Source organism: Pleurodeles waltl, chromosome 2_2 (genome assembly GCF_031143425.1).
Source record: "Pleurodeles waltl isolate 20211129_DDA chromosome 2_2, aPleWal1.hap1.20221129, whole genome shotgun sequence".
Taxonomy (NCBI): Eukaryota; Metazoa; Chordata; class Amphibia; order Caudata; family Salamandridae; genus Pleurodeles; species Pleurodeles waltl.
The window spans coordinates 802,194,929-802,220,251 of NC_090439.1; the positions used below are offsets into that span (position 1 = coordinate 802,194,929).

General features: G+C 43.9%; 1 protein-coding gene across 1 annotated transcript in view; it reads left to right on the forward strand.

Annotated features, from left to right (window-relative positions):
* The window catches only part of LRRCC1 (leucine rich repeat and coiled-coil centrosomal protein 1), a 297,998-nt gene that overhangs the window by 89,335 nt on the left and 183,340 nt on the right, over positions 1-25,323 (forward strand). Inside the window, exons 8-11 of the mRNA XM_069220424.1 lie at positions 12,206-12,398; positions 16,015-16,163; positions 23,584-23,788; positions 24,334-24,473. Of these exons, the coding sequence (XP_069076525.1) occupies positions 12,206-12,398; positions 16,015-16,163; positions 23,584-23,788; positions 24,334-24,473 (687 nt within the window). The remainder of the gene's footprint in view (positions 1-12,205; positions 12,399-16,014; positions 16,164-23,583; positions 23,789-24,333; positions 24,474-25,323) is intronic.

Here is a 25,323-nt window from a genome sequence, read left to right on the forward strand (position 1 = left end):
AGGGGTTGCTGGGAGGGCGGGGCTGGTGCGCTGGGTGGCGGCTGTACCTGTAGAGGCGGGGGGCCCGGATGTTGCCGCCACCGCTAGGGAGCTCCCATCCGAGGACGTGTCGCTGTCGCTGGTGTCACCACCGGTCCCCGTTGTGGTGCTCCCCTCGCCCTCCGGATCACTGGTGCCCTCGGTGTCTGTTCCTGGTCCCACCGGGGCCTTGTGACTTGCAGCTCCCTCGTGCTCCGATGCCAATTCTCCTCCGCCTGATGATGCTAATGCACACATGCACAAGAAGATGAAGAAGAAGGGTGGGGGGAGAAAAACGAAGACCAGGTTGAGTGCATGCAATGTCAACACCGTTGGCGGAGAGGACAGACACAGGAGCCTCATGCACTAAGCCGCGCATTCGGGGTACACTACTCAGTACTTCTGACTAGGACAACAGGTCTAGAGACGACAAAGGCGCACATGTGTGATGCTGGACCATCGATAGCTGTACTTGTCACCCTACAGAGGTCGGGGCCGGGAACACAGGGCCATGCCTAAAGGAGAGGACTACACTACAGAAAGCGCCCTGGCCTAATGTCACCCACAACCCTCCTCCCCCACCCAGAAGCCTCCACTGCGCAGAGAGATAGCAGAATGTGCTGATACTCACCCCCTTGTGTCTGCTGTGATGTCCTCAAGCGCCCATCCAAATCAGGGTAGGCCACCGCCAGGATCCGGGACATCAGGGGGGTCAGGGTACGACTGGCACCCCTCCTAGGTTGGGAGGCCATCCCCAGCAGTGACTCGGCAGTCTTCCTGGTCCCGCGGCAGATGTTCTCCCACCTCTTGCGGCAGTGGGTGCCCCGTCTGACGTGGACCCCCAGGGCCCGGACTTCCTTGACGATGGCACGCCAAATGTCCACTTTCTGATGGGCGCTGACCTATTTGACATGTACAGGGTGGGAAGGAAAAATCATCAGTTTTCTGCATGTTAGATGCGATTGGCCCCCCCTCCCCAACCTTGCCATATGGCACATGCTCTCATCTGTCGTGCGTTGCACTCCTCATTCGCACCCCACCCCACCAACTTACATCCACCCCACTCCACACAGGCATAGCCCATTCAATGTGCACCCAGTGTACTTACCTGTTGGTCTGGAGGACCGTAGAGTAACGCATACTGGGGGAGGACCCCATCCACAAGTTTCTCCAACTCCTCAGACGTGAAGGCAGGGGCCCTTTCCCCAGTCGCAGCAGCCATTGTCACTTCCAGACCGAGGTCACAGCAGCACTTGCAGTATAGGTCCTCTCCTGTGGATGATCAGGTCTCGAGTGATTAAGCAGATAGAAAATGGTGGTCACGCCCGCGGCGGTGCGTACCGCAACCGCCGGCGCACCTCGTCATTGGCTCCTGAAACCCATAGGCCTCAATGTTAGCCAATGCGGCTTCGTATAGCGGTCTTCGACCACCTACCTGCAACGGTGTGCCACGCCAGCGCATTGACCTCATATCCCATTGTCCCACTTCACAGGTCAGGCAGCCGCCATTTCAAGGGCCCACATGGCATAATTTTTACTGCGTCACACAGGCCTAGGCCTTGCATTGCCACTCATACAAGCCTTTCAATGCATAGCGATTCGTGTACAGTGCAAGCTGTGTGAACGTACCTGTGATTTGCTTGACTCTGTGCGCCATGTTGTCCTTCCTAGGCACCGTCCGCTGGGACTTGCGAGGAGAAGGATGAATCCTCGCGTGTACCGACCGCTGGTGGACCTGTCGACAATGGAAGAACGCCACATCATACTACGATACCGACTTGACCGAGCCACTATACATGAACTGTGTGCCCAGCTGGAGCCAGCCCTGATGTCCCCCATCCGCCAACCCACAGGAATTCCCCCTCTAGTGCAGGTTCTGTCAGTCCTCCATTTTTTGGCAAGTGGCTCATTCCAGACAACAGTGGCCATGTCATCTGGAATGTCTCAGCCTATGTTTTCAAAAATCTTGTCTAGAGTGTTGTCTGCCCTGACGAAACACATGCGGCGCTACATTGTATTCCCTGAGGAGGTTGATTTGGCCACTGTGAAGGGTAATTTTTATGCCCTTGGACATATCCCCAACATAATTGGTGCCATTGATGGGACCCATGTGGCTTTAGTACCCCCAAAAGACGATGAGCAGGTGTACAGAAACAGGAAAAGTTACCATTCTATGAACGTCCAGGTGGTCTGTTTGGCTGACCAGTACATCTCCCATGTGAATGCCATGTTCCCTGGGTCAGTGCATGACGCGTATGTGATGCGAAATAGCAGCATCCCTTATGTGATGGAACAGCTACAGAGACAACGTGTGTGGCTAATTGGTGACTCTGGTTACCCCAACCTGCCTTGGCTATTGACCTCCGTGAGGAATCCCCGGACCAGGGCAGAGGAACGGTACAATGAGGCCCATGGGCGAACTAGGAGGATCATTGAAAGAACCTTTGGCCTCCTGAAGGCCAGGTTTAGGTGCCTGCATATGACAGGGGGATCCCTGATGTACTCACCAAAGAAGGTGTGCCAGATCATCGTGGCCTGCTGTATGCTTCACAATCTGGCATTGCGACGTCAGGTGCCCTTCCTGCAGGAGGATGGTCCAGATGGTGGTGTTGAAGCAGCTGTGGAGCCTGCGGAGAGTGAAGAGGAGGAAGACGAAGAGGACGACCCAGACAACAGGGACAGAGTTATCCAACAGTATTTTCAGTAGCACACAGGTAGGAATCACCCACGCCATTTAACATTTACTGAAAGCCCCCTGCATCTTTACTTTGTGTATTTCCCCCCAGTTCTTTTAATCTGATGTTTGATTTTCCCTTCCCTTTTCAGTGCTGTATGACCCACTGCGTGACTTCTGCTTGGTTAGCCCATGGACTAATGCTTATTGACATCGGTATGTTGTCATCACATAAATAACAGAACATTATTGATAAGTAATGTGTTATACATTTGTAAATAATACAGGCTGACTCCAGAATGATTTCAGTGCAATGAGTGATTTATTTTTAGTGCTATATATTGGTACATGATATTAAAACGGTGATGGGTGAGGGTGGAGTTATGTCCATGGCAGAGTGCAGTTCTCGGTCGCACAGGTGCATTGTCCATATGCCTGTGGAAGGATGGAGCAGGGGCAGTTCAAGGTTGGACAGGGTGACCCTGTGGGACAGTGGAATGACATCCGGGGGGATATTAGACTGGCGGGGGGCTTGGCATCCTACTCTGTCTTCCTTTGAGATCTCAGGTTCCTCTTGCGGGGTGGTTGTTCTTCAGCAGGAGGTGGGGTTCTGGTGGCAAGTCGTTCTGTGGGGGCCTCCTGACCACTAGCGCCGGCGGAGGTGGTGGGCTGTTCCTGGCTAGTGACAGGGGCCCTTTGCGGTGCCACATGGTCCAGCAATGTGGTTTCTATCCGGTTGAGGGCCTGGACTATGGTCCCCATAGCGGTAGCGATGTTCCTGAGTTCATTGCTGAACCCCATGTACCGTTCCTCCTGCTGTGCCTGGATCTCGGTGAACCTGGCCAGTACCGTCGCCATCGTCTCCTGGGAGTGATGATATGCTCCCATGATGGTGATGAGGGCCTCTTGGAGAGTCGGTTCCCTGGGCCTGTCCTCCCCCCCCTGTCGCACAGCAGCCCTCCCAGTTGCCCTGTTTCCCCGGGCCTCTGTCCCCTGGACGGTGTGCCCACTACCACTGCCCCCAGGTCCCTGTTGTTGTTGGGTTGTTGGGTCAGCCTGGGTGCCCTGTAGTGGCGGACACACCGCTGATTGACGCATCCGCGAGACAGAGGCATGGGCCCGCTGGGTGGGAGCTGTGCTGGTGTTCCCAGAGGGGTTTGGGTCTGCTGTGGCCTGTGTGTGTGTGGGGAACCGACTGTCCAGAGGTCCCCGATGGTCCGGGCTGGTCGTCAGGTTCTAGGTCGACAGAGCTGCTGTCCTCGCTGGGGGCCTGTTCTGGGGGTGGGATGGACAAATCTGGACCCTCCGTGGCGGTGTGTTGGCGTTCGGGCCCTGCAGGGGTAAAGGTGTATGGTTATTGTTTCTGTGTGTGCCATGGCGTGCATTTTGAGTGCCCTTGTCCCCCAGTGCTGGCATTCCCTTGTGGGAGGTGTTGTGAGGGTTTGGGGGGGGGGGGGGTGTATGGGTATGTGCAATGGTCATGCTTTGGGGGTGGCTGTCTATGGTTTGTGTTGGCATTCAGGGGTTGGTGTTGTTTAGGGTGGGTTGTGCTGGTGAGACATTGGCAGGGAGGTTGTGCGCTGGGGGGTTGAGATTGGGGGTGAGGGGGGGGGGGGTTGGCATGCTGGTGGTTGGGGGGGGTGAAGTAGTTGAGATTCGACTTACCAGAGTCCATTCCTCCGTGTACTCCAGCAAGGCCATCAGGATGCAGGATGTTTACCACCTCTTGCTCCCATGCTGTGAATTGGGGTGGAGTGGGTGGGGGTCCGCCGCCAGTCTTCTGCACAGCGATGTTGTGCCTGGAGATCATCGAGCGCACCTTCCCCCGTAGGTCGTTCCATCGCTTTCTGATATCTTCCCGATTTCTGGGATGCTGTCCCATAGCGTTGACCCTGTCTACGATCCTTTGCCATAGCTCATCCTTCCTTGCTATGGTGGTGTGCTGCACCTGTGTGCCGAAGAGCTGGGGCTCAACCCTCATGATTTCCTCCACCATGACCCGGAGTTCTTGGTCCGAAAACCTTGGGTGTCTTTGGGGTGCCATGGGGTGGTGTGGATGAGGTGTGGGGTGGTGTTTGTGGTGATGTGCGTGGTGATATGTGGTGATGTGTGCGTAGATGTGGTGTGGGTGATGAAGTTGGGTTCCTGTGTGTGTAGGGGTTTTCTATTGCTGTGCTCGCTCTCTCTATCTCTATCTCTCGCGCTCTCGCCTTTGCTCCGATTTCCAACTAGTGGGGGTTTGTGGGTGATGTGGGTGTGTGTTTTATAGTTGATTGGATGTGTGGGAGTGTTGTTTGTATGTGTCTCAGGTGTGCGTATTTCAATTTGTCCAATGTGGCTGTGTTTTGGAGCTGTGTGTGTATTTTGAGCGCGGCGGTGTGTACCGCCAATGGAATACTGCGGTTGAAAGACCGCCGCGTGGATTCGTGGGTCAGAATGGCATGGGCGTGTTTGTGTTGGCGTGACGGTGGAGGTTTGGTCATCTCCAGTTTTCCGCGGCCCGCGGATGAGGCGGCCTTCCTTGGATGTCGGATTTTTGGCGGTTTCACAGTTGGTGGTCAGAATGACCATGGCGGTTTGCCGCGGCGGTAGAATGGCGGACTTCTGACCGGCGGTAAGGGCCTTTTACCGCCGAGGTCAGAATGACCCCCTTAGTGCCTGCAACAGGAAATGCCCCAAAATACAACATGGACACAACAAAATTATCTATCACAAAACTACCTGTTTTTTTGCAAGAGGGGCACCTGCGTTTTTGGTCCTGGGCTCAGCAGCAGCATTGTGGGTAAGAAAATGGTGTGGGGTGCATGTGAAGCACACCACCCTGGTCTCGCCCAGATGCTTAGTTTTAAGATATGTGTAGGTCTAGTAGATTTTTCTAGGTGGGAGCGTCCCAAAGTCCTAAAATTGCAGCTGCTCACCATTTCAAGTGGGACAATATTGAGAGTTAGCCATGCTCCCTTATCCCAAATGTAAAATCAAAACCCAAAATAATCACATGTCCTCTTGCTTGCCATTGGGATAAGATATTTTAATTTGCAGGGGTGGCTGAAAGACTGTTACTCCCTTCAGTTGGTGTGGGAGGCAAACCATGCCCATACTGGTTGGCAGCTCACACCCCTCTATTCTGTTTCAATTCCATGGCATCTAGTAGGCTTTCTCTCCCCCCCCCCTCCCCCCCCTTTTCACCCCCAGGGAGTGTATCTGGAGTAATTGCCCCATGTGCCCACCGGTGGGCAAACAACTTTGTCACCATTTATTGGTCATACCCCAACCCTCTTTTTTTCTAAACAAAATTCTTCCCTGGTGTTTAGTGGGCAGTGTCAAGGTGGGCAGAAGGGCCTAATCAAAATAGGCTGATCTGCCCCCAAGGGGGGCAGAAATAGCCAACAGTAATGTGCCCCCATGGGGAGCGACCTTTGCCCAAGGGGCTGCCCCCCCAAGCAATAAACACACACACACACACAAAACAATCCCTGTTGCCTATTATAATATGGCCCCCATGTCTAAGGGGTCGCTCCCCTTATGTAAAATAAAATAAATAAATAAAATCCCTAGTGTCTAGTGGTTTCTGCCGCCCTTGGGGCAGATTGGCCTAATTAAAGTAGGCCAATCTGCTCCCAAGGGGGGGCTGAAATGGCCTAAAATTATTTTGGTTCCCTGGGGAGCGACCCTTGCCTAAGGGGTCGCTCCCCTCAACTCAACACAAAAAAACAAACTTCTTGGTTTCTAGTGGGCATGGCTGCAGCACGATCGCTATGCAGGAATGCTCAGAGACATGACAAGGAAAGGAAAAGTCTTTCCTTTTTTATGCCTCCCTGACCTACCAGACTTCCCCTGCCCCCATACAGAGGAGAAACTAATCAGTTTCTCCTCGGTCACGCTGGATGCCATTCTTCCAGCGCAATGGAGGCGACCTCTGATGAGGTGGGGGTAGGAGATTGTAGGGGAAGCGATTCCCCTTCCTTCCCTGCCCAGGGGAGGGGGGGTGGGTGGTCCACAGGTGGAGCGTTAACGCTCCCCCTGTGGGCCTGGTGCAGGGCGAACTGGTGACATCCTCGGCACACGAGCGCCGTGGCCGAGGACATACCAGCTCGTCTGCGGCACCCAAAGGGTTAAAGGGCATGTTGTATTATACATAGCATAATAGTATTTTTCTTTATTGGCAGGGGTCTATTCCAGTGATATTCTCTTAGATAAGAATGTTAAGGGGTTCAGTTCTGTGGAGAGGTCAATGTGGTTGATGATATTGGGAGTTGCTTCTGTTCCTTGTGGGCTTTTACTGCAGTTGAAGTAAATCAGACAAAAGAAACTTGCACGGGCTCTATATTGTTTATTTCCCCTTCCTCGACAAGTAACTTATCAGTGCTAGCTCCTAAAACGAAGTTATGCTTCCAGCTCATGCTGCTATTTTAAGACTCCCTGGAGAGGAAAGGGGGAAAGGTAGATTGTGTTATCCTGAGTTTATCTAAACCGCTATAGGTGTATTATTTTCATTGGTGGACACTATTAAAAGATTAATCATACAATCACATATTGGTACATCTATCATAGTAGCTGAATTTATTTGAGGTGCCACATCAAGGTATCAACTCTAAAATCTCATGGTTCCATTCTAAAGTATTAGTAGGCAAAGCATGCATACTTGAGCAGTACAGACAGTTTTTGATTAAGGGACATGGCTGAATCTCAGATAAAGAATGTTCTATTTTGAGAGTGTTAATCATGCGGTTAAAAGATCATAGAGCAACTGTCTCCAAGACGACTTTATGCACCCTCCCAATGCCCCCAGGCTTTTCAGAATAGAGCCAACTGTGTCCTAGTTTTTTCCATGTAAATAGTGAAGCTCCTTCAAAAAGAAAGCAAACATCCTGTTCAAAAGGAAATTGGAACTATCAAGTTAAGACACTACTTAGATCTCAGAATAACATGGTAGGTCAGAGTGCATATTTGTCCCCTTTGTGCCCTTTGTCACATGTTGAAACAGTGCCTCCAAAAGATTGTCAGTGCTGAAGAAGTACCATATCATTGTCATCTGTTGCCAGATCACCCTTGGTCATCATTGAAAATAAATTACCATCATCAACACTTATCAGTGGAAAACAGTCCCAGAGCAGAAGAGACCACGTTGAGCAAAAGAAAAAACTTTCATCCTCTTGGTTTTAATGGAATGAGTACATACATTCTGCAATTTTTAGAGAACAAATGGTTCAAACTTTGTTCTAGAGTACAGAAGGATGAGGAGGAGGAGGAGGAGCAGAAACCTCCAACCTGTGACGGCTAGTGCAAGAGTTATGATTATGACTTGGAAGAAGATGATGTGGTGGACTATGAAGGGTCCTCAAGTTAAAGGAAAGTAGTTTTGGAAAGCGCATCATCTCTACAATTTACAATTTTATTGGCCCAATTCCTAGAGCAGCCAAAAATTGTACTGTCTTTATTATCCTAATTAGACAGAAAACGTATGTCGCAGCCATGTCAAACAGTTGTGTCAAAGACACAATTTCAGTCTTAAAAAACTGAAATAAATCAGGATCCTGAAATTTCTTCTTAACTTTGACTACAAAAAACAGACAAAACAGAGCATAAAGTACAGCCTCTGTGTGTTTGCATAGTTTAGCCAAGCTTTATTAGGTAGTGGCCATTGCTGCCAGGAATGGTAGAGTGAACTGACCTGTTCCTCTGTTATTGCCACCAGATAAGAGCAGAACTACTGATTTCATGGGCAAAAAGACTGTCAGCAGGACACACAACACAACAGCATTACCTTTAAGGTAAACATAAGAACCACTGTATGAAATGGAATGCTGGCATACATTCTTATCAGAAGAACAAAAAGTAGAAACTATATTGGCAGAAGGAAAGCTAGCTCCAAGAAATGTTTCGATATCAGCCATGGCTACCATCGACTTGTGTAGATTTAGTTGAACGCTCCTATTCAAGATCACACAATGAAGAAGGTTGCTGACATACCCATAGGCTCTGTATCAACTAAATGCCTGATCTCTTCCTTCTGGTTCGTGCATATCCAAGACTTGTACAGCCATGCCAACAGTTGCAAACAAGACCATGAGGGCAAACATATTCCTCAGTGAGGTTGAATTCTTGCACTGCACAGTCCTATGAGGAGAGGGTCCCTTTGAAGGACATGACTATAACAGTAACAGAGGTAAGGCATTCCACTCACAAAATATAAATCCATGTGTGGATGGGAAAGAATTAAGGCTCAAATCCTTCCTTGGTAAAATAACTTTGGTTAGGGGTGCTGTAACTTTTAAAAGTTGTCCAAGTTTTCACATTAAACAGAATGTCATCAACCACTACCTCAGTAAGAAAGACCTACAGTCACTCCACCGTTCCCTACCACAATTAAAAGTACAACTCTTATTGATAAACTAGCGCCCTACAGTTTGTCCCACAGGTACAGAGAAACCATAAGGGATATTGGGTATTCTGTCTGAAAGAAAAGGAAAGGTCACACATCCATTATAGATCTTTTTCTAAAGCGAGCATTCAAGTGCGAGGATTTGAAAACTGTGTGATTGGTAGGATAACTGCCTGGGTCCTTTGAATGTGCAATTTGTCACATTTCAGTAGCAGTGATGATGGAGCTGACACATGGTTCAGCACACTAGTCCACTGAGCTCCTGAAAACAAAGTACTCATGGTTGAAGATCTTGTGTAACATTTCCAGTCTTGATTGTAGATTGCATTTAACTGTAACCACATATGAACACGCAGCTCACAGGACACTGACTTCCATAAAAAGAACAGTTTAATTGGTAAATTTCTAAATGTGAAGCTTGCCAACTCAACACAAATCTGCTGAGACGATATTGATTATTTGTAATAGAATAGCATTACAAAATGAGAAATTACATAACCACTCTACAGTTGTATACGCCTAGCTGTGCCTATGTCAGTGTAACTCAGCAGCCATATTGGAAGTTCTAGGTGCAAAATACAAACATTAGCTGCCATTATTTTGCCATTTTGGGTCTGTGGTGATTATTTTGGGTGCCCTGATACAGTTTTTTTTCCTTTGCAGTGGCAGTACTGGAAGTTGGAGAAACCAACAAGGCTCTGCGCTTACATTGCCTTCCACCAACAGATGCATCTTATAGTGAATCGACTATAATATTATGAGCCATGTTATAAAATACTGGGTTATCATTATTCTTAAGCCAATTTAAGCACCAATACTGCTTATTGCAAAGTAAAAGTCAGTAAATGAAATAAGCCTTGTTTCTTATCACTCACCCAGATTTGTAACTGACCTTGTTTGACTGAATAGATAATGAGATTGACAAAAATAACTGAATTAAAACCGTACACTAATTTCTCATCCTAGTCAGAGCAGAACCTACCACTAAAATGACACTCTATCATGACCAAAGAGCTCAAGATTGGCAGCAGGAACTGTTCGAAGAACCTTCTTTGCAAAATGCAAACCTGATGCAGGCATAAATAGGGAATTGATCATGTAAGAATTTGTAGTTTCTAAAGAATAGATCCATTCTAAAAGTACTCTCATGGGCTAAAATTAGCCAGATAACACGGATTCACAAATAGTTCTATGCTTAATTTCCAGTGAAACAGAGTATCACATCAGAAACCTGACGTATTTGGTTTTGGTTTAGAAAAAACCCAATTTAGAACCAGCAAACAATTCAACACTGGAATAAAACCAATGTTTAGTTACAACATACAAACAGAAGGGAGAAGATTTGTGCTTTCACGTTACTTGGAAATAGTGAAAAGAGTGCCGAGAACTTTGAACAATTTTTGAATAACTTTGGGCCTGAGTTATAAGTCGACGGAGGGAATACTCCATCACAAATGTGACGGATATCCGGTCCACCTTATTATGATCCCTATAGGATAGAATTGGACTGTAATACTGCGAATGGGATATCCATCACTTTGGTGGAGGGGAATACTCCATTACAACTTCTGAATCAGGCCCTTTGTTTCCAACCTTCTACAAATTTCCTTTGACTGCATGTCCTGATTCAACAAGCCAGTAAGCCTTAATCTTCTGATGTCTAATTCTGTTTTAGCTATATATTTTCCTTGTTATTACTCAGCTGAATAAAGAGATATTAAATAAACATGAATGCTCTTCAATTTAAAGCTAATAAGATATCTGTATTTAGAATTTAATATCCACATAATCTGTCTGAGCCACAAAATTTTTTTAAAAAATATGTAGGCAGTTTTACACTTTCTCTTGGACATTGCTTTACATTTATTGTAGTGTCCACTGTCCTTTCCAAAAATGTGCTTCAGACAGCACCAGTTGCAGCTTACCAAACATACGTCTGGGGATAGTCAAGTCAATTTCGCAAACATTTATACTTGACTAGTGCGTAATTGTACGTATAGTTAAGATTTTGCATGCAAGCATCTCTATTCCACAGAGGTGTGGAATTTAATAACATATCTACTTGTCCATGAAATTTTATTTTGTTCACAAACAAACAAATATAAATTAAAAATAACACAATTTTATTTTTAATGGAAAGGTTGGAGATTTTCTAAATCCAATTTAGGGCCCTCGCTGACTGTACTATATTCTGTTTGATGCACTTGCGCTGCTTCCACGAGTCAAGCTGATACGAAAATAATTTTTTATCTCCAATGTAAAATTCCAACACATTTACAGACATTTTTGAGTTTTCAGCTTTACAATTTGCTTATTTATATGCATTTCACTAACCTGTTAATATTTAATTTTCTAAGCTGTCATGGACCTCCTGATTAGGGTTTGTGGACCACCAGGGGTCCACTGACGACAGAGTAAGAACCACTGGCTCGTGAGTGAAACGGCATGTAGTTGTAACGTTTCCTCTTAGGAGTCAATCAAATTCCAGGTTGAATGTCATCTGTTGTGCTCTGTTCACCCACTATTTCCCTCTAATAAAACAATATCCGTGTCTGTATCTCAACAAAACACGCAACGCAGCTCTAATTTTTATACTTTCATTAGTTTCCTCCCACTCCAAAGTGACTGGTGTAAAATCTTTTTTAGCCTTTTAAACCCTCTTGTCCTACATGTATAGGAAATAATACATTCTTTGACTTTTCTGGGTCTTCTGAATATGTCATCCAACTGAGCTGTGCACAAATGGCCCTTTAAGGGCAGGGGTTTTCAGAAAGCACTTGATTTTTTATCATGACTATTTGCCAATTCCTTGCTATTGAAATTGATGAATTTCGCCCAGGCATTCGTTTATGGAATTTGTTATGTCTTTTTCTGTATGTTTTGTTCTTTTAGTTCCAAATATACGTTTTTGGTGTGTTTCTTTTTTCTTCTTGATGTATACGCAGATTTGTGTAATTTTGTATTCTAGATTTGGGTGTCTTGATAGCATAGCTTCTTGCATCTTTATTCTTTAAATAACTTTTATTGCCTCTTAAATGTTGTAGTGGAACAATTGAACTTCAAATCGTGTGTGCAGTTAAAATCACATTTTAAGTCTTTCTTTTCGTTATTGAACTTTATCTATTTGACAGTGGACAGAAGCAGAATTTGACTAAAAGAGTGAGGCAAAGTACTCAGATTAAAAGACGGCTGTATAGCAGTACATCCTCGGGAAATATAAACACAGAAGAAGAGACCACGTTGCCCAAAGATTTGACAAGCGCACCAAAGAATAAACAAGGAAAAACAGACACATCAAAAATTGCAGAGGAATCAACTTACCGGGTAAGGGTTTCACACAGTAATTTAATGTTTTTTGTGATGTGTTTTATTGCTGGGCTCTCAGAACCTGTTTCAGCACTATAAGCACACTGCTCTTTGGGGCTCAGGTTTAATGAGCTCTTCTCTATAAATAAATACACTGTTTATTGGCTCCTCATAACTGTTGAAATGAGCTTATGTTTGCATCTTTAGCTATTCATTTGATCGATGTTTACATATTGATTTTTGTATATCAAAGTGTGTCCTACGTCAAGCAGAACCCATTTGTCTTCAGTCGCCGGAGATTTCGATCTTTTTCATGCAATCTCATATGCAGTTTTCGTCTGTTTACAGTACGTGCATAGATCACCATACCGTGATAAAGGATTCAGCTATCCAGGTTTTTACCCAGCATCCACATTTGTAGAATATTATATCCCGTGTAAGTTGGAGACTTTCATCTCTCTATGATTGGGTTATTGCTTCCCAGAGGCAAGCTTAAACGGCTACTGGATTTTAATAATCTGCAGCTCGAGACGAATCGCAAGTCTACACTCTGCCAGTTTGCTTCAGTAGTAATATGACAGAGGTTTTTTTTCTATGAGGGATAAACAGAGATGGTGATTTATAGACTAATCCTTAATGGATCGCATGTATTCTGAGGTCTTTCAACCTTTGGGTCTTTTATTCTTCCTTGGGTTTTCACATGTAGATGCACATCAGTCTCCAACAAACATGTTTTTGAAAGCTTCATAATGCCAGAGGTCAGAAAGCTAAATGGTGGTAGTTCTGATTTTCTGATTGATACTTCTAACCACAGATTCCTCACCTTGTGAAACTTGCAATAGTTCCTATGCATAGAAAGGTGGCTTTCTAGGACGCCACACTGCTTCTGGATGTGATGACATGAAACCTCACTTAGGTTCCACCCCTACATGCTGATTCCAGTCCCACTTTTTCTGCACCCTTTATGCAGTTTCAGAGCTTTACTCATGACTTTTCTGTGTATAACTAACCCCCAAAATTCAGGAAACTGTGTTCAATTACTATGTCCCCATTAATGACTACAGGTTTCAAATTGTGCTGTAAGCTGATGTTAGTGGATCCGCAAGAGGTCCTTGATGCACGGGCAGGCCATCTGAGAGTGCAAGACAAAGCTTTATGATGTAGATCATAAGAGAGGCCTGTCATGCTTGAAGTCCCAAGGTCACTCCCCAGTCTGTGTCCTGATGTCGGACAAGTTGTCCATCACCTTGTAAGTTTAAAGCAAAGTGGAGATATTAGTCATTGCAGAAGCGCAAGAAGTTCAAAAAGGGTACTCCCCTGCCATCTACACCCCTGACCATCCGCTGCTCCAGAGAAAGGTCGCACAGTTGGTGCTCCACAGCCCAAACTCTGCCTGCATCACTCCAATGTAGCAGACTTCATGTTGCCAGTCTTTTTCTGTGTGAGAGTGCAGAGGCCCAGCTTGTTCTTTTAGAGGGCTTTCAACAGTTCTCTTGTCACAGTGCTATTACAGGAGCCTGGAGACCATTTTCGGCCTTGACCTCAGCCAGGACCTTCAGCATACTCCAACCAGGATCATTACCATTACGAGGAGGCGGATCAGGTTCTAGCTCTGACCTCCCCCTTAGTTGAGCTTCAAAAATGTTAGTGGCCTCGACTACTCAGCCAAAACCGAAAATGACATAACTGTCCCTTGGGTTCCATTACAGAAGAGAATACATCTTCTGCATTAGTAATTCACAGGGCTGCTAGTCTTGTAGGTATCTACTGTTGACAGTTAAACCAGTCTACTTTGGTCTCTGTGGATCTTGGTGCTATCCTGCCCGTGGTGGTTCAGTCTCTGCTCACTTAGCGTGTGATGATGGAGAGGGGCACGGGCTGTTACGTTTTCTGCTTCCTCGTCCCCAAGAAAGGTAGGATGTTGAGCCCTATCTTGGACCTCAGGTTTCAGAACATCTTCCTGATGGAGGACAGGTTCGGAATGCTGACTTTGGACAAGTTTCTGTTGTCCTTGGCCCCTGGAAACCGGATGGGGCCTTGGACCCTGGACTTGCATGAGGCATACTGTCATTGTCTTCTGGCCTCGTACATCCTGCCAGTGCCACATTCCCATTGGCATACATGGGCTGTGCCTTGTTATGTCAGACTGCAGTGGCCCCGATACTGGAGATGCTCGATTGAGCTGTATCACAGCTAAAGCAGCTCAAGACCTTCAGTGGTGGGTGTTGGAGGTAAAGCTGACATGGCAGACTACTTTCCCCTTCCCTGCTGGAGCTCATGGGTGTGATGTGTATATCACCACAGGTCTGCGGAATGCATCTCAATAAGGTACAGATCACAGGCCTTTGTTCTTTATGGGAGCAGAAGCTCCACATGAATAGTTTGGAGCTGCAGGCCATTCATCTTGCCCTTAAGGCTTTTTTGCCTTCCATCAGGGCCTGCTCTGTCCAGGTCGAAGCAGACTATAAGACCGCCATGTGGCACTGAAACCAACAGGACAGTGTGGGGTCTCCTCTTCTTTGTCTACAGGCTGTCCTATGCCAGTGACTGGTCTCATGGGTTTTCCAAGACAGTTAGTCACCTGGCAGGCTTTCTTTAACATCTGGGCGGATGCATTCACCTGGTATGATCTTGAGACTCACCAGTAGCGACTGCATCCAGATGTGGCACAGGGCATCTTCGTCCATTGTAGTATGACTGCATTAGGACTGTTTCCTATTTCTATTATTTTAGTAGGCAGTAAAGATCTAGTATTCCAACTTGTTGAGCCTGTGCCCTCCACGTCTGCTTCCTGTTTAGGTGCTACTGCGGTCCTGTATGCATGGCAATGTCCTGCACCCAAAAGTAATTTTGAGTTGATGTTGAAGGTTTTGGATGTGCTCTTGGCTGCTTGCTGCCCCTCCTCGAAGTCTGTCTGCTCTGGCTGCAGAGCTATGTTTTGACTGTGTGAGAACCAACCTGACCCTCCTTAGGCTAAATTATCTTATTCTGTTTTGTTTGTTTCGTCTTGGGCCTGACGAGATCTTGCCATGGGCACTGATGTAGGTTACCTTTCAACCCTTTCAGCATTTCTGCGTGTACCTGGTCAACCCTCTGTGTTAAAATCACCAGTTCTGATGCGTTTGTTGATGGTCTGTCTTATATGTTTCTGTTCGCGCCTTTCGTTATGTCAGTGGTTGTCACATTTTTGCTGAACGTGCTCCTTGAAACCATGCAGGGCTGCACTGTTAGGTTGCTGATGCTTATGGCGAACATTCTTATTGTAACCACTTCTTTGATCCATTAGCCACAAGCGCATTCGCTGCAGCCACAAAACATTATCTTCTACCCTGAAAAGTTGGTGCTGTGGACTTGGGCCTCCTGTCTCCTGAAGGTGGTGTCGCCATTCCATGTAGAGCAGTCTATCACAATCAGTGTATCCCTAAAATGAAGAGGAGAGGCTGCACTAGTTTAATTCCAAACTGGACCTAATGCTTATAAATGTATAGAACTAAAGCACACTCTCTGGACAACCAACACATTTTTTTCAGTTCTTTGATCATTCATTTTACCGTTTGTAAAATACCATTACGTAACTGAAAAAAAAAACCTCAAGTCAAAAAATCTTCGAGTCTAATGTTAGCATTTTATCTAGGCACTAGTTCAAGAATTGGACCATGAGCGAGAAAAAAGATGGAAAGCTGAACAAACTGTAACAAAGTTAACAGATCACATTAAACAGCTGCAGAGCCAGTCCAAGGAAGAAAAGGATATCAATAGCATGGCTGTTTACACCACAGACAGGTAAGAGAGCATTGTTACATCAGACCTATATATTTGTTTATTTTTTAGGGATAGCCGTCCTCACCTAAGGCTTGCTGTAAAGACAGTCTTTTTTTTTAAAGCACAGTTCTTTGAATTGCCATACTGAAACTCAGAACCATGAGCAGTCTGTGCTTGTTGCACTACCACTTAACATGTTTGATGAATCGTGGAGGTATGTGTGAAATTCCGCACACGTGCCCCAGGTTCCCTCAGCTCATACATCAAAACATGAGAAAAGAGAATGTCATTTGCCTATAACTACAGTTCTTGGGCATTTGCATTTTTCATAGATTCACTTACTTGAAGTAGTATCCTTTATCATCCTTGTGAATACTTAGTAGTTTTAATAACTAGTAGTTACATTTAACATTCATTTTAAAACAGTCAAAATATTGCACTTTAGAGTAGCTTATCAGCCTTGAAAAGGGATGTGAACTCCAATCAATTAGGTAACTAGAAATCCAGTTCTAACACAAACTGTGAATGTTCATAATTTTTTGTAAATTATGAAAACTGATAACACTATTCTCAACAAATCCGGTCCCTTAATTACATTTTTTGTTATGTTTTAATTAATTATGATAATAGTATTCCTAGTCTTGCAACACTTGGTTTATTTAGGTGAAAGCTTGTCCACCATAGTGGTCGTTTCAGGCGGTTTCCTGTTATGACTCCTGAGAAAATGAAGATTACTTTGAGATTATGACTACTGAATGAATTGGCCTAAAGACCAAGTGGCGTATGGTTCACGTTAGATGTGATAGATGTGCTTTGAAATAGTAGTAGTCTTACAAACCAAATGTAGGCATCACCCGCTACGCATGGATTGGTTTGGTTGAGGCCGATGTTAGAGATGGAGTTAAGGAAGTCTTCTGAGAAGACTGGTTTTGTGGTGGTGTCTGTAGATCAGCAGGACCAAGAAACTGGAAAGGTAGGCTGCAGATACTGCCATTATCCAGTTATGGTCAATCTTTCAGTATTGGGTCTTAACAAATCTGGGCTGCGCTCTACTACACTTGAGCATTCTCCTAAAGCACATATGGTTAGTCGACACTTGTTGCTTCACAGTGGACCCATTGGAGGCTATGATATTGCTGGTTTTGCAGTATTTCTGTCTCTGGCTTGCTGCCTTTAGCTCTTGGATGAACTCATCGGGACAAGTACAATGACTGGTTGTATAAGGCCCATTCCTATGAGTTACTCCTTTTGGCTTTCCCTAGTGGACTTCAGAACATATACTTTTTTTATGCAAGATGCTACTTTCCAGAGTAGCATCCTTAACTCCTGTGATGTGATTTAAACTCTATAATGCAGACCAGTGGTAGCTATCTTCATTGTAAGAGGAATTTAGTGATTGACTGTTTTGAGTTAAGAGTTTCCTGTATATAATAAAATGTTTAGGTGTCGAGCAGAGGTTCGGCTGAACAAATTGTGATTTGTATTTTTTCAGATCCTGCAACATTGAACTCAAAGTGAGTTACCAGTCACCTTATAGTATTGCCCTGGTCGAAAATGTAGAAGGATTTTATGCACAATATGGATGCTTTTGATTAATAGTGCACAGTTTTGTACTGTAATGGTTTATTATGTATTTTATCTGAACAAGAGATGTTCACTCGTATTCTGCAAAAGTATAATTTTGGTACAGCAAGCGACCTCTTTTTGCTGACCTTTCTCACAGAATACAATCCTAGAATGTTTCTCTGTTGTATGAAAGCCAAGGCTGGAAGAGCCACCCTGCACAGGATTTCTTAGTTGCAAAAACTTTTGTTAACTGAAATTAATCACAAATGGGACCAAATGACTGCGGCTTAGGCCAATAATTTTCTAAAATGTGTGACAAAGCTTGGGGTTTGAAACTAAAAAAAAACGAGCTATGGGAAGCAAAGTTGTAGGTTGTGTTCTAGTCACAGATAACATTGTTTGCATGGTTGTCCTGCATGTTGCTATTCTATGAGATATTTGCATTAGGTAAATGGAGCCCTATTTTGTGGATAGATTTGTGAGTAAAGGCTCCTCCTACTGGCTAAAGAAAGTATTATATATCAATCTGTGGTTTAATGCACATCTCCAAATGCTGCTCACGTGGGACACATGAATGAGTCGGTCTTGGCAGAACCATGGATTAATGTTCTACCCATTCACGAACGGTCCTTGTCTGGGCTATGAAGTACTATATAAATGTAACTACAATACAATGTTATAATGTTTTTTAGCCAAAATTTAAACTAAAGAGATGGGATGCTGCCCTGTATGCTTTTGTCCTGTCTCCTGCGATTAGCCATAACATTATCTGCTATTGAGGTTATAATACTAAACATTCTTACCTGAAACATCCAGCCTTGAGAACAATATGTGCCCCTGAATGGACATAACCGTATTTCTACACCTTTCACTGTGAATATAAGCCTTGTTCTTCCTCGAGCAATTGCACAGTCTTTGGCCGTGTATAACAGGAGTTGCACACAAGTCGTGGCCTTAAGTAAGGGCCTGATCCAAGCCTGTATGTGGAGATAACATACACTGGATGCAGCCTTTTACCTTGTGCCCTGTTAGTTAGTGCATCCCCCATGTGGACTTAGACGTCACAGCCCAAAAACATAGTCTATTATGTCTACTTCGTGTCCCCTAAGTCGGGCAGCAAGCTGAAAGTGAGATTTTGAGTTTTTAGGCCATTCGGTATAGAAATTATGATTTCTAGTTACACAATTATCTGGCCTTCAGTGTAGATACCTGTCGGGCATAAATAGTTTTAATGCTTTGTAACTGTGTGCCACAAGTGCGTAGAATTATACAACTGTGAACAGTGTGAAGAACGAGGAACGTTACCTTCACTTTGGGATTTCGTAAGTATTCACATGATTTTATTTGACGGGTTCTCACTCAGCAGGCCATCGAGGTTTTATTGCTGCGAAAGCCTAGAGTAACTCCACTTTAAGGGTTGGAAGGCAAATTAATTCCCCCTATACTAGGTGGAGGTATAGAGGAAGGAGGCTATCCAGGGGGAAACATATTTTCCATAGGAAAATAAATAAATAAAAGGTGCATTTGAACATCGCACTTACTTTCAACAGTGGGTAATTGTATATATTGGAGAAATAACCTCAGGGTCTGGGGGGATTTTAGGGTGGGGGCGGTTTGAATAAATCACTTGACTCAATTGTACATTGTAAAAGAGTGGCGCAGCTTTCCAGGTCTACTACAGTTAATTTTTGTGAATAAGGGAAAATCATAAACCTGCTTTGGAGAAGAATATATAAACAAATGCAGACTTATGATTTATTTTGTGAATTTGATTTATTGTGTTTTGTATCACAGATTTCTTGGTATACGTTAACTGTGGTATGCAATGATGACATTGATGAGTTTGCACAGCTAATCAAACGTGGTCTTTCAGTGGTATAAATGTTTTGTTTAACTGTAACATCATTATAAATGTGGCCCTTTCAAAGGCATTTCTGAGGTTATTTGAATTGTGCCTTAATATCTTGAAAACAAAGGAAACCAAGACTTACCCTTAAAGTGATTTCAGTTAATTTAAGTTTTTTTTAAGGATGTACTAAATCCAACTCCCATATTTTATATGGCACTATTCCCACCCTCTATAGGGCAAACTCTTCAAATGGAGTTTACAGTGACCAGGCCCACCACCATGGCCACTGTTCAGCATCAGGGCTTGGCCTGCATAATTGCAGAAATTATTTATTTTTACTTCTGTTTTTTTTTTTGGTAGGGTTGGAGCTTTACAGGCAGTGTATGGTACCACTGGACCCCCAGATCCTCGCTAGAACTGAGGACCCTCTGCTACAGTTTTGATCAGTTTACTGATCCACCAAAGTACTACAGACCCTCTGGGACAATGTTGTGCCCACAGACATTCGTCTGGATCTGCAGAGACGGCAACAAAACATTTTTTAAAGAAGTATCCGGGGCAGAATTGACATGTTTGTTAAATATCCCCCACGCAGCCCGTATGCTTCTTTATCATCCCTGGGGTCAGAGGATGCTCCCCAGTTCTCTTATCCCTTAAATTTCGTACTTTTTTTTTTTTTTTTTGCAATGCAGGTTCCAATTCCTACATTATGTACTTGTGGCATCAACAGAATATTTTTTGTTGAGCCCAGCTCCTACGATTGCATGGGTTCACAAGCACTGAAATAGTTCTTGGACCCCCAGCACCAATTGATGCCCCATGAGAAATGTCTATTTAAAAAAATGTATGCAAAATTATGATCAGAATATACAAATTATTAACCCTTCAAAGCCCTCCTTCAACATTTTTGTAACATAAGTATCTCAAAAACTACAGAAAGGTTTCACACCTACAGCAAATGGCCATATTCTCGGTAGAGACATATCTGTGTGCAACTTAATATCTCAGAACGTAGCCACATTTGATAAATTGTCTGTCATGGATCATGCAGATTCATCAAACCACTCTAAACGTATTAGGAAGTCATAAAATACCTATTCAGTAGAAGGTAGGTCTTGGCCATAAAGAACACATTCACAGTTGTCAACTATGTAACATAAGGTTCATAAAGAGAGTCTTACATATAGATATTTAAGGGCACTTCCTTTTCTCATCTAATTTTCCATTTGGCGGCAAAGAAAGGCCCTTAGGTGCCTAAGAAAGGTCACTGTATACAATACAGAAAAGTGTAAAACCTTGAAGACAATGCAACCTTAGTACTGACTATGCACAATCAGCCTGATAAGCTGTGCAGATGACTTCAATGTCATTGCATTTCTGGTCTGCAGCATCTGTCGGGCGTCCCTTTGCTTTGATGCTACAAATGATAATGAGTGAGAAAATATTTCCTACAACCCTTGTCTTTTATCTAGCAGTGAGTGAGTAAAATGCTTCTAAAACCTTTTCTTCACAGAACAGCTACTACCTGATCCCCTAGCACCTAGTTCCTTGTGGACCACCACATTTGTTTAATAAGATGCTTGTTTCATGCTTTCCATGTACTTTAGCTTTCACAAACTAGTTTGTTTTTGTGTTAATGAACCCCAGGATGTGTTGTGTGTATCTCTTGTATAGTTTGTTTATATTTGTTCTTAAACACAGGAAAAGGGGCTCAATCGCTGATTCATTGAGACCCTATATGTTACAATTATTTATTGTCTGCCTCAGGGGATATCTATTTCTATTCCTACAAAGCATGCGCTTTGCCCATGCCAACCTTAGGTTGTCTGTTACTTGTGTGTAACATGATTTATTTATATATATATATATATATATATATATATATATATATATATAGATATATATATAGATATATATATCTTAGTCAAGTGTTTAACATCTGAATTGAAGCAGGGTTCTTTGTTTGAAATTAAAGTTGAATATGTTTCTCTATACAGTTATCTATTTATTATCTTCCAGTGCCACAGTCCAACTTCCTGCCCTCATGCAACACCCACCGTGCCTGCACCCAATCCCTGTTGTCCACGTCTGAACGGGTTGCCTGGGGCCAGGATCTGCGCTTATACCCCGCTGAGCATGTCTGGGTTAGGATGCAGGGCCTGCATGCAGGCAACGCCCTTCATCCAACTCGAAGCACACTGCGCCTGGCCATGTGCATCAAGTGTTTGGCACAAGGCATGACTCAGTTCCATTTTAGTGGCAAGTCCCCACTGAAAAATAGAGTATGGGATACAATTGTAATGTAATAAAATAGAAAACCACTAAAAAACAAACAGTTAAAAACTGTTATGCAAATATTTAGATCAGGATGTTTTGGTGCATGTATTCATTTACTAGTTGAACACATTTTCATTATATCTAGGTTCAAATAGTGACTGTTATGCCTCAGAAATTATGCTTAATTTGTGCCTTATCCCTCTATGGATGAAATTCCTCAGTGTTGACTATAATGGATACTCATTCAGTAGGTCTGTATCCCCATTTCAATGGCCTAGTTCTCCGAAGGTCTTTAATGAAGATCATCTTCGGTCACTGTTATGATCTCTAACCCAGTTTCCCTTCTCCTCCCGTCCTGACATCTTGCAGGTGGAACATGAATTGGAAGTAACTTTTCTGTGGCTTATAGCACTATGAAAAGAAAGTGTTTTTAATTGTCACACACCTGCGCATAGAAATATAGAGGACAGATTAATTACGCTAGTGACTGTAATATAGAGAGGTTTGTTAATACCATAGACAATAGGCATAACATTATTCGTAGAAATCTAAAGTAGGCTTTTGCAATCTTCACGCTGAAAGCGATCATAATATGTAGCTTTACTTGGAACACTGTTCTGAAAATATTCTTCTCACCCTTAAGTTTAATCTGACTTGATGCAACAAAGATCTTTTGTGACTGCTACCCAAGTGAATGAGCTTTGAATCAGCCCCCTTCAGCCATTGCTTGTTTAGAGTGTGATTCAAAACATGTCCACAGGAATAATGCTTCAATTTTAGGTTTTGTAGCAGTGCTTGCCAAAGCAAAGTATTCAATTTCTCGTAGAACAGCTGCGCACCTCCGTGGCTTATGTGTATGCCGTGGTGTTGCTCTACTGCTGCAGTGTATGTCTGGGAAACAAAGAGCATTTGCGGGGAAAAAGGACTTCTCTCTACAATGTGAGCTATGTACAGTTGGAAGGATAAATTGAATCCATTTTAAAATGGAGTTTTCCAATGAAGGTAATCAAAACTCCCTTCTAAGACGCATATCAATAGAACTTTAGAGAGCAGACAGCAAGAACCCTGGCATTATGTCCTCATAATCCTAGCCTCCGCTGCTCACATTACCGCAGACCAGAAGAGTTAAGGCCAGAAGATGGTTTGAACACAATCTCTTTTGCCTCTGCTTGTTCTGCGTGTGAAGCTTGCCAGCCTGCTAGGACCACTTCTCTCTTCTGTATCCAAATCCTACCTCCCCTTCACATGCATGTTCATAGTTTTCACAATTTCTCTTAATTCCATTTCGCCGCTAGGTTAGGCACCACGGGGCCAGAGAGACCTCTGCACTCCTGCAATATGGCTCAAGTGAATGGTTGCTGAAAGCACAAAGCCGTTAGGGCTGACTTTAATGTGCTAATGCATGAGCACACTGGAATGAAAATTAGCATATTAAAGCAAGACCTTTTGCCTTAGTTAATGCTTGTTTAATTTTGCCATGTCTGCAGGAATGCTGACCATTTGCATTTAGTGCGCGAAAAACAATGACTCGTATCTCTCCCATTTTTTTGCCATACTAATTTTGTGAATAACCGTATTGAAATCTCCAGTTATGTCACTGCTTTCAGAAGTGATTACATGGATTTGATTTTGATATCTGCCTTCTTGGCTGTGTATGCTCAGCAGCTGAATGACAGTTGTGGGTGCTTGATATGTCTACTTATGATGGTAACTACTGCTTTTTTTGTTTTTTGTTGCTGTTTTTTTTAGACTCAAGGAGTTACTTCTTAAGGAAAGAAATAATAAAACAAAACTGCAAGCTGTTATTGAGCATCTGAATGCTGAAACGCAAAGGCTTGAGAATGAGCTCAAATTGGCAATGACTAAAGAACAAGATCAGAATAGGACCGTAAAGAAGTTAGAAGACGCTTTAGCAAAGATGGAAACAAAAAGTCTACGTCAAGAAGCTGTAGAGGTATTTGTTTATTTGTGACTGACCACATGAAAGACAGTAGTTGTGTTTGCTATGTCAAGAGCCATATTGTTTTCATTGATGGTAGTCTAATGTCCTAAGTACCCCTACACCCCAACTCTCCTTTTGTGTGGTAGCACAAGGCAATGGAGGCACCTGTTATAGCATGAACAATTGTAAAAACTCCAGGCTTTGTGTGTGAGTTTGCCATGCACTCAGGCCTTGCTAACCCCTATGTCCTTCTCCACCTTTCCTTGTCATTTCTTCATTCCCATTCTGGGAGTTGTGTTTGTGAGTGCGAGGTATTCTGCTGAAGTTCTCCTGGGAGTTCCAAAAGCCTTACTAATTGCTTGAGTTGCAAGATAGGTCTGTCCTTTGGAATGGTGATTGCTTTTTTCAGGGACTTGCATTTTAGTCGCACACTAGCATCACAAGAAGGAAAATATGGCTTTACAGCTCTGTAGGGGCTAGTGAATGAAATGGAGGCAGTATGCTTCTCAATCAAAATCTTCTCCAGTTTTCATTCCCATCTGAATTTTTTTTCACAGATGAAACAAATCCAAGAGGCTGAGCTTAGAGCTACAGCTGCCCATCGAGAAACTGACTTACTCCGGGTAGCTGTCCGTCAACAGAAGGAGAAGGTACAACAACTTCATGAGCTTCTTACATCAAGAGAGCAAGCACACAGGTATTTAACTCAATTGCATTTCAGCACTAGTGTCGTAGGACTCTTACCATGGGAGTCAGACTGCTAAGTTTAGGACAGCAGCACCACCAAGTGTGGGTGACTGAGTCAGTCCCACACCAACTGGAAGCTGTTGGTCTGACTTCGTCAGCTAGCTAGCAGCACCTCACCTAAACCTAGAAAGGTGACTTGTGGCAGCTTATAAACATGACACTCTGACTTGTTGTGGTGGAACAGATGTGTTAAAGAAGTAATCTTGAAATATCCATAAGTTCAAGACCTCTTTTTTCCACCAGCATATCAAGCACAGCTTCAATATCTGCTTACTGTTCAACCACCAGTAATCTCACCTCTCACCACCTTTTACTGCAACCATTGATAAATCAAGGCATCCTATAGAGTACGTGAGTGTCATGATTCTGCCTAGCAAGGATAGGTCACAGCAAGATCATACCCCTTTCTCTGTTACATAAAGGCTCACACATGCTAAGGAAGACACAAAAATGCAGAGCAAATTTCAATATTTATTGAAGCAATTGCATCCAGTGATAAAAAAAAAAAAGTATGAGCTGCGATTATGAGGCACATTAAACAATACAGTGATGATTGTGACCATTAGACAGAGTAAAACATATAAACAGTCCCACCATCCTCATCTAATCATACGATCTAGTCATTCCTACTCACACCCTAATCTTCAAACCTGAGAGCATAGCAGTGTTAGCCCTGCAGCCCATCCCAGTCTATGGAAGGATCCCTGACCCTATACCTGAAAGACAGCAAGGATCTGTTGTCTGCTGGCAATACTTACGATTGGCTAGAAAGAAAAGGCCAAGATCAGTGAAGCTGTCAA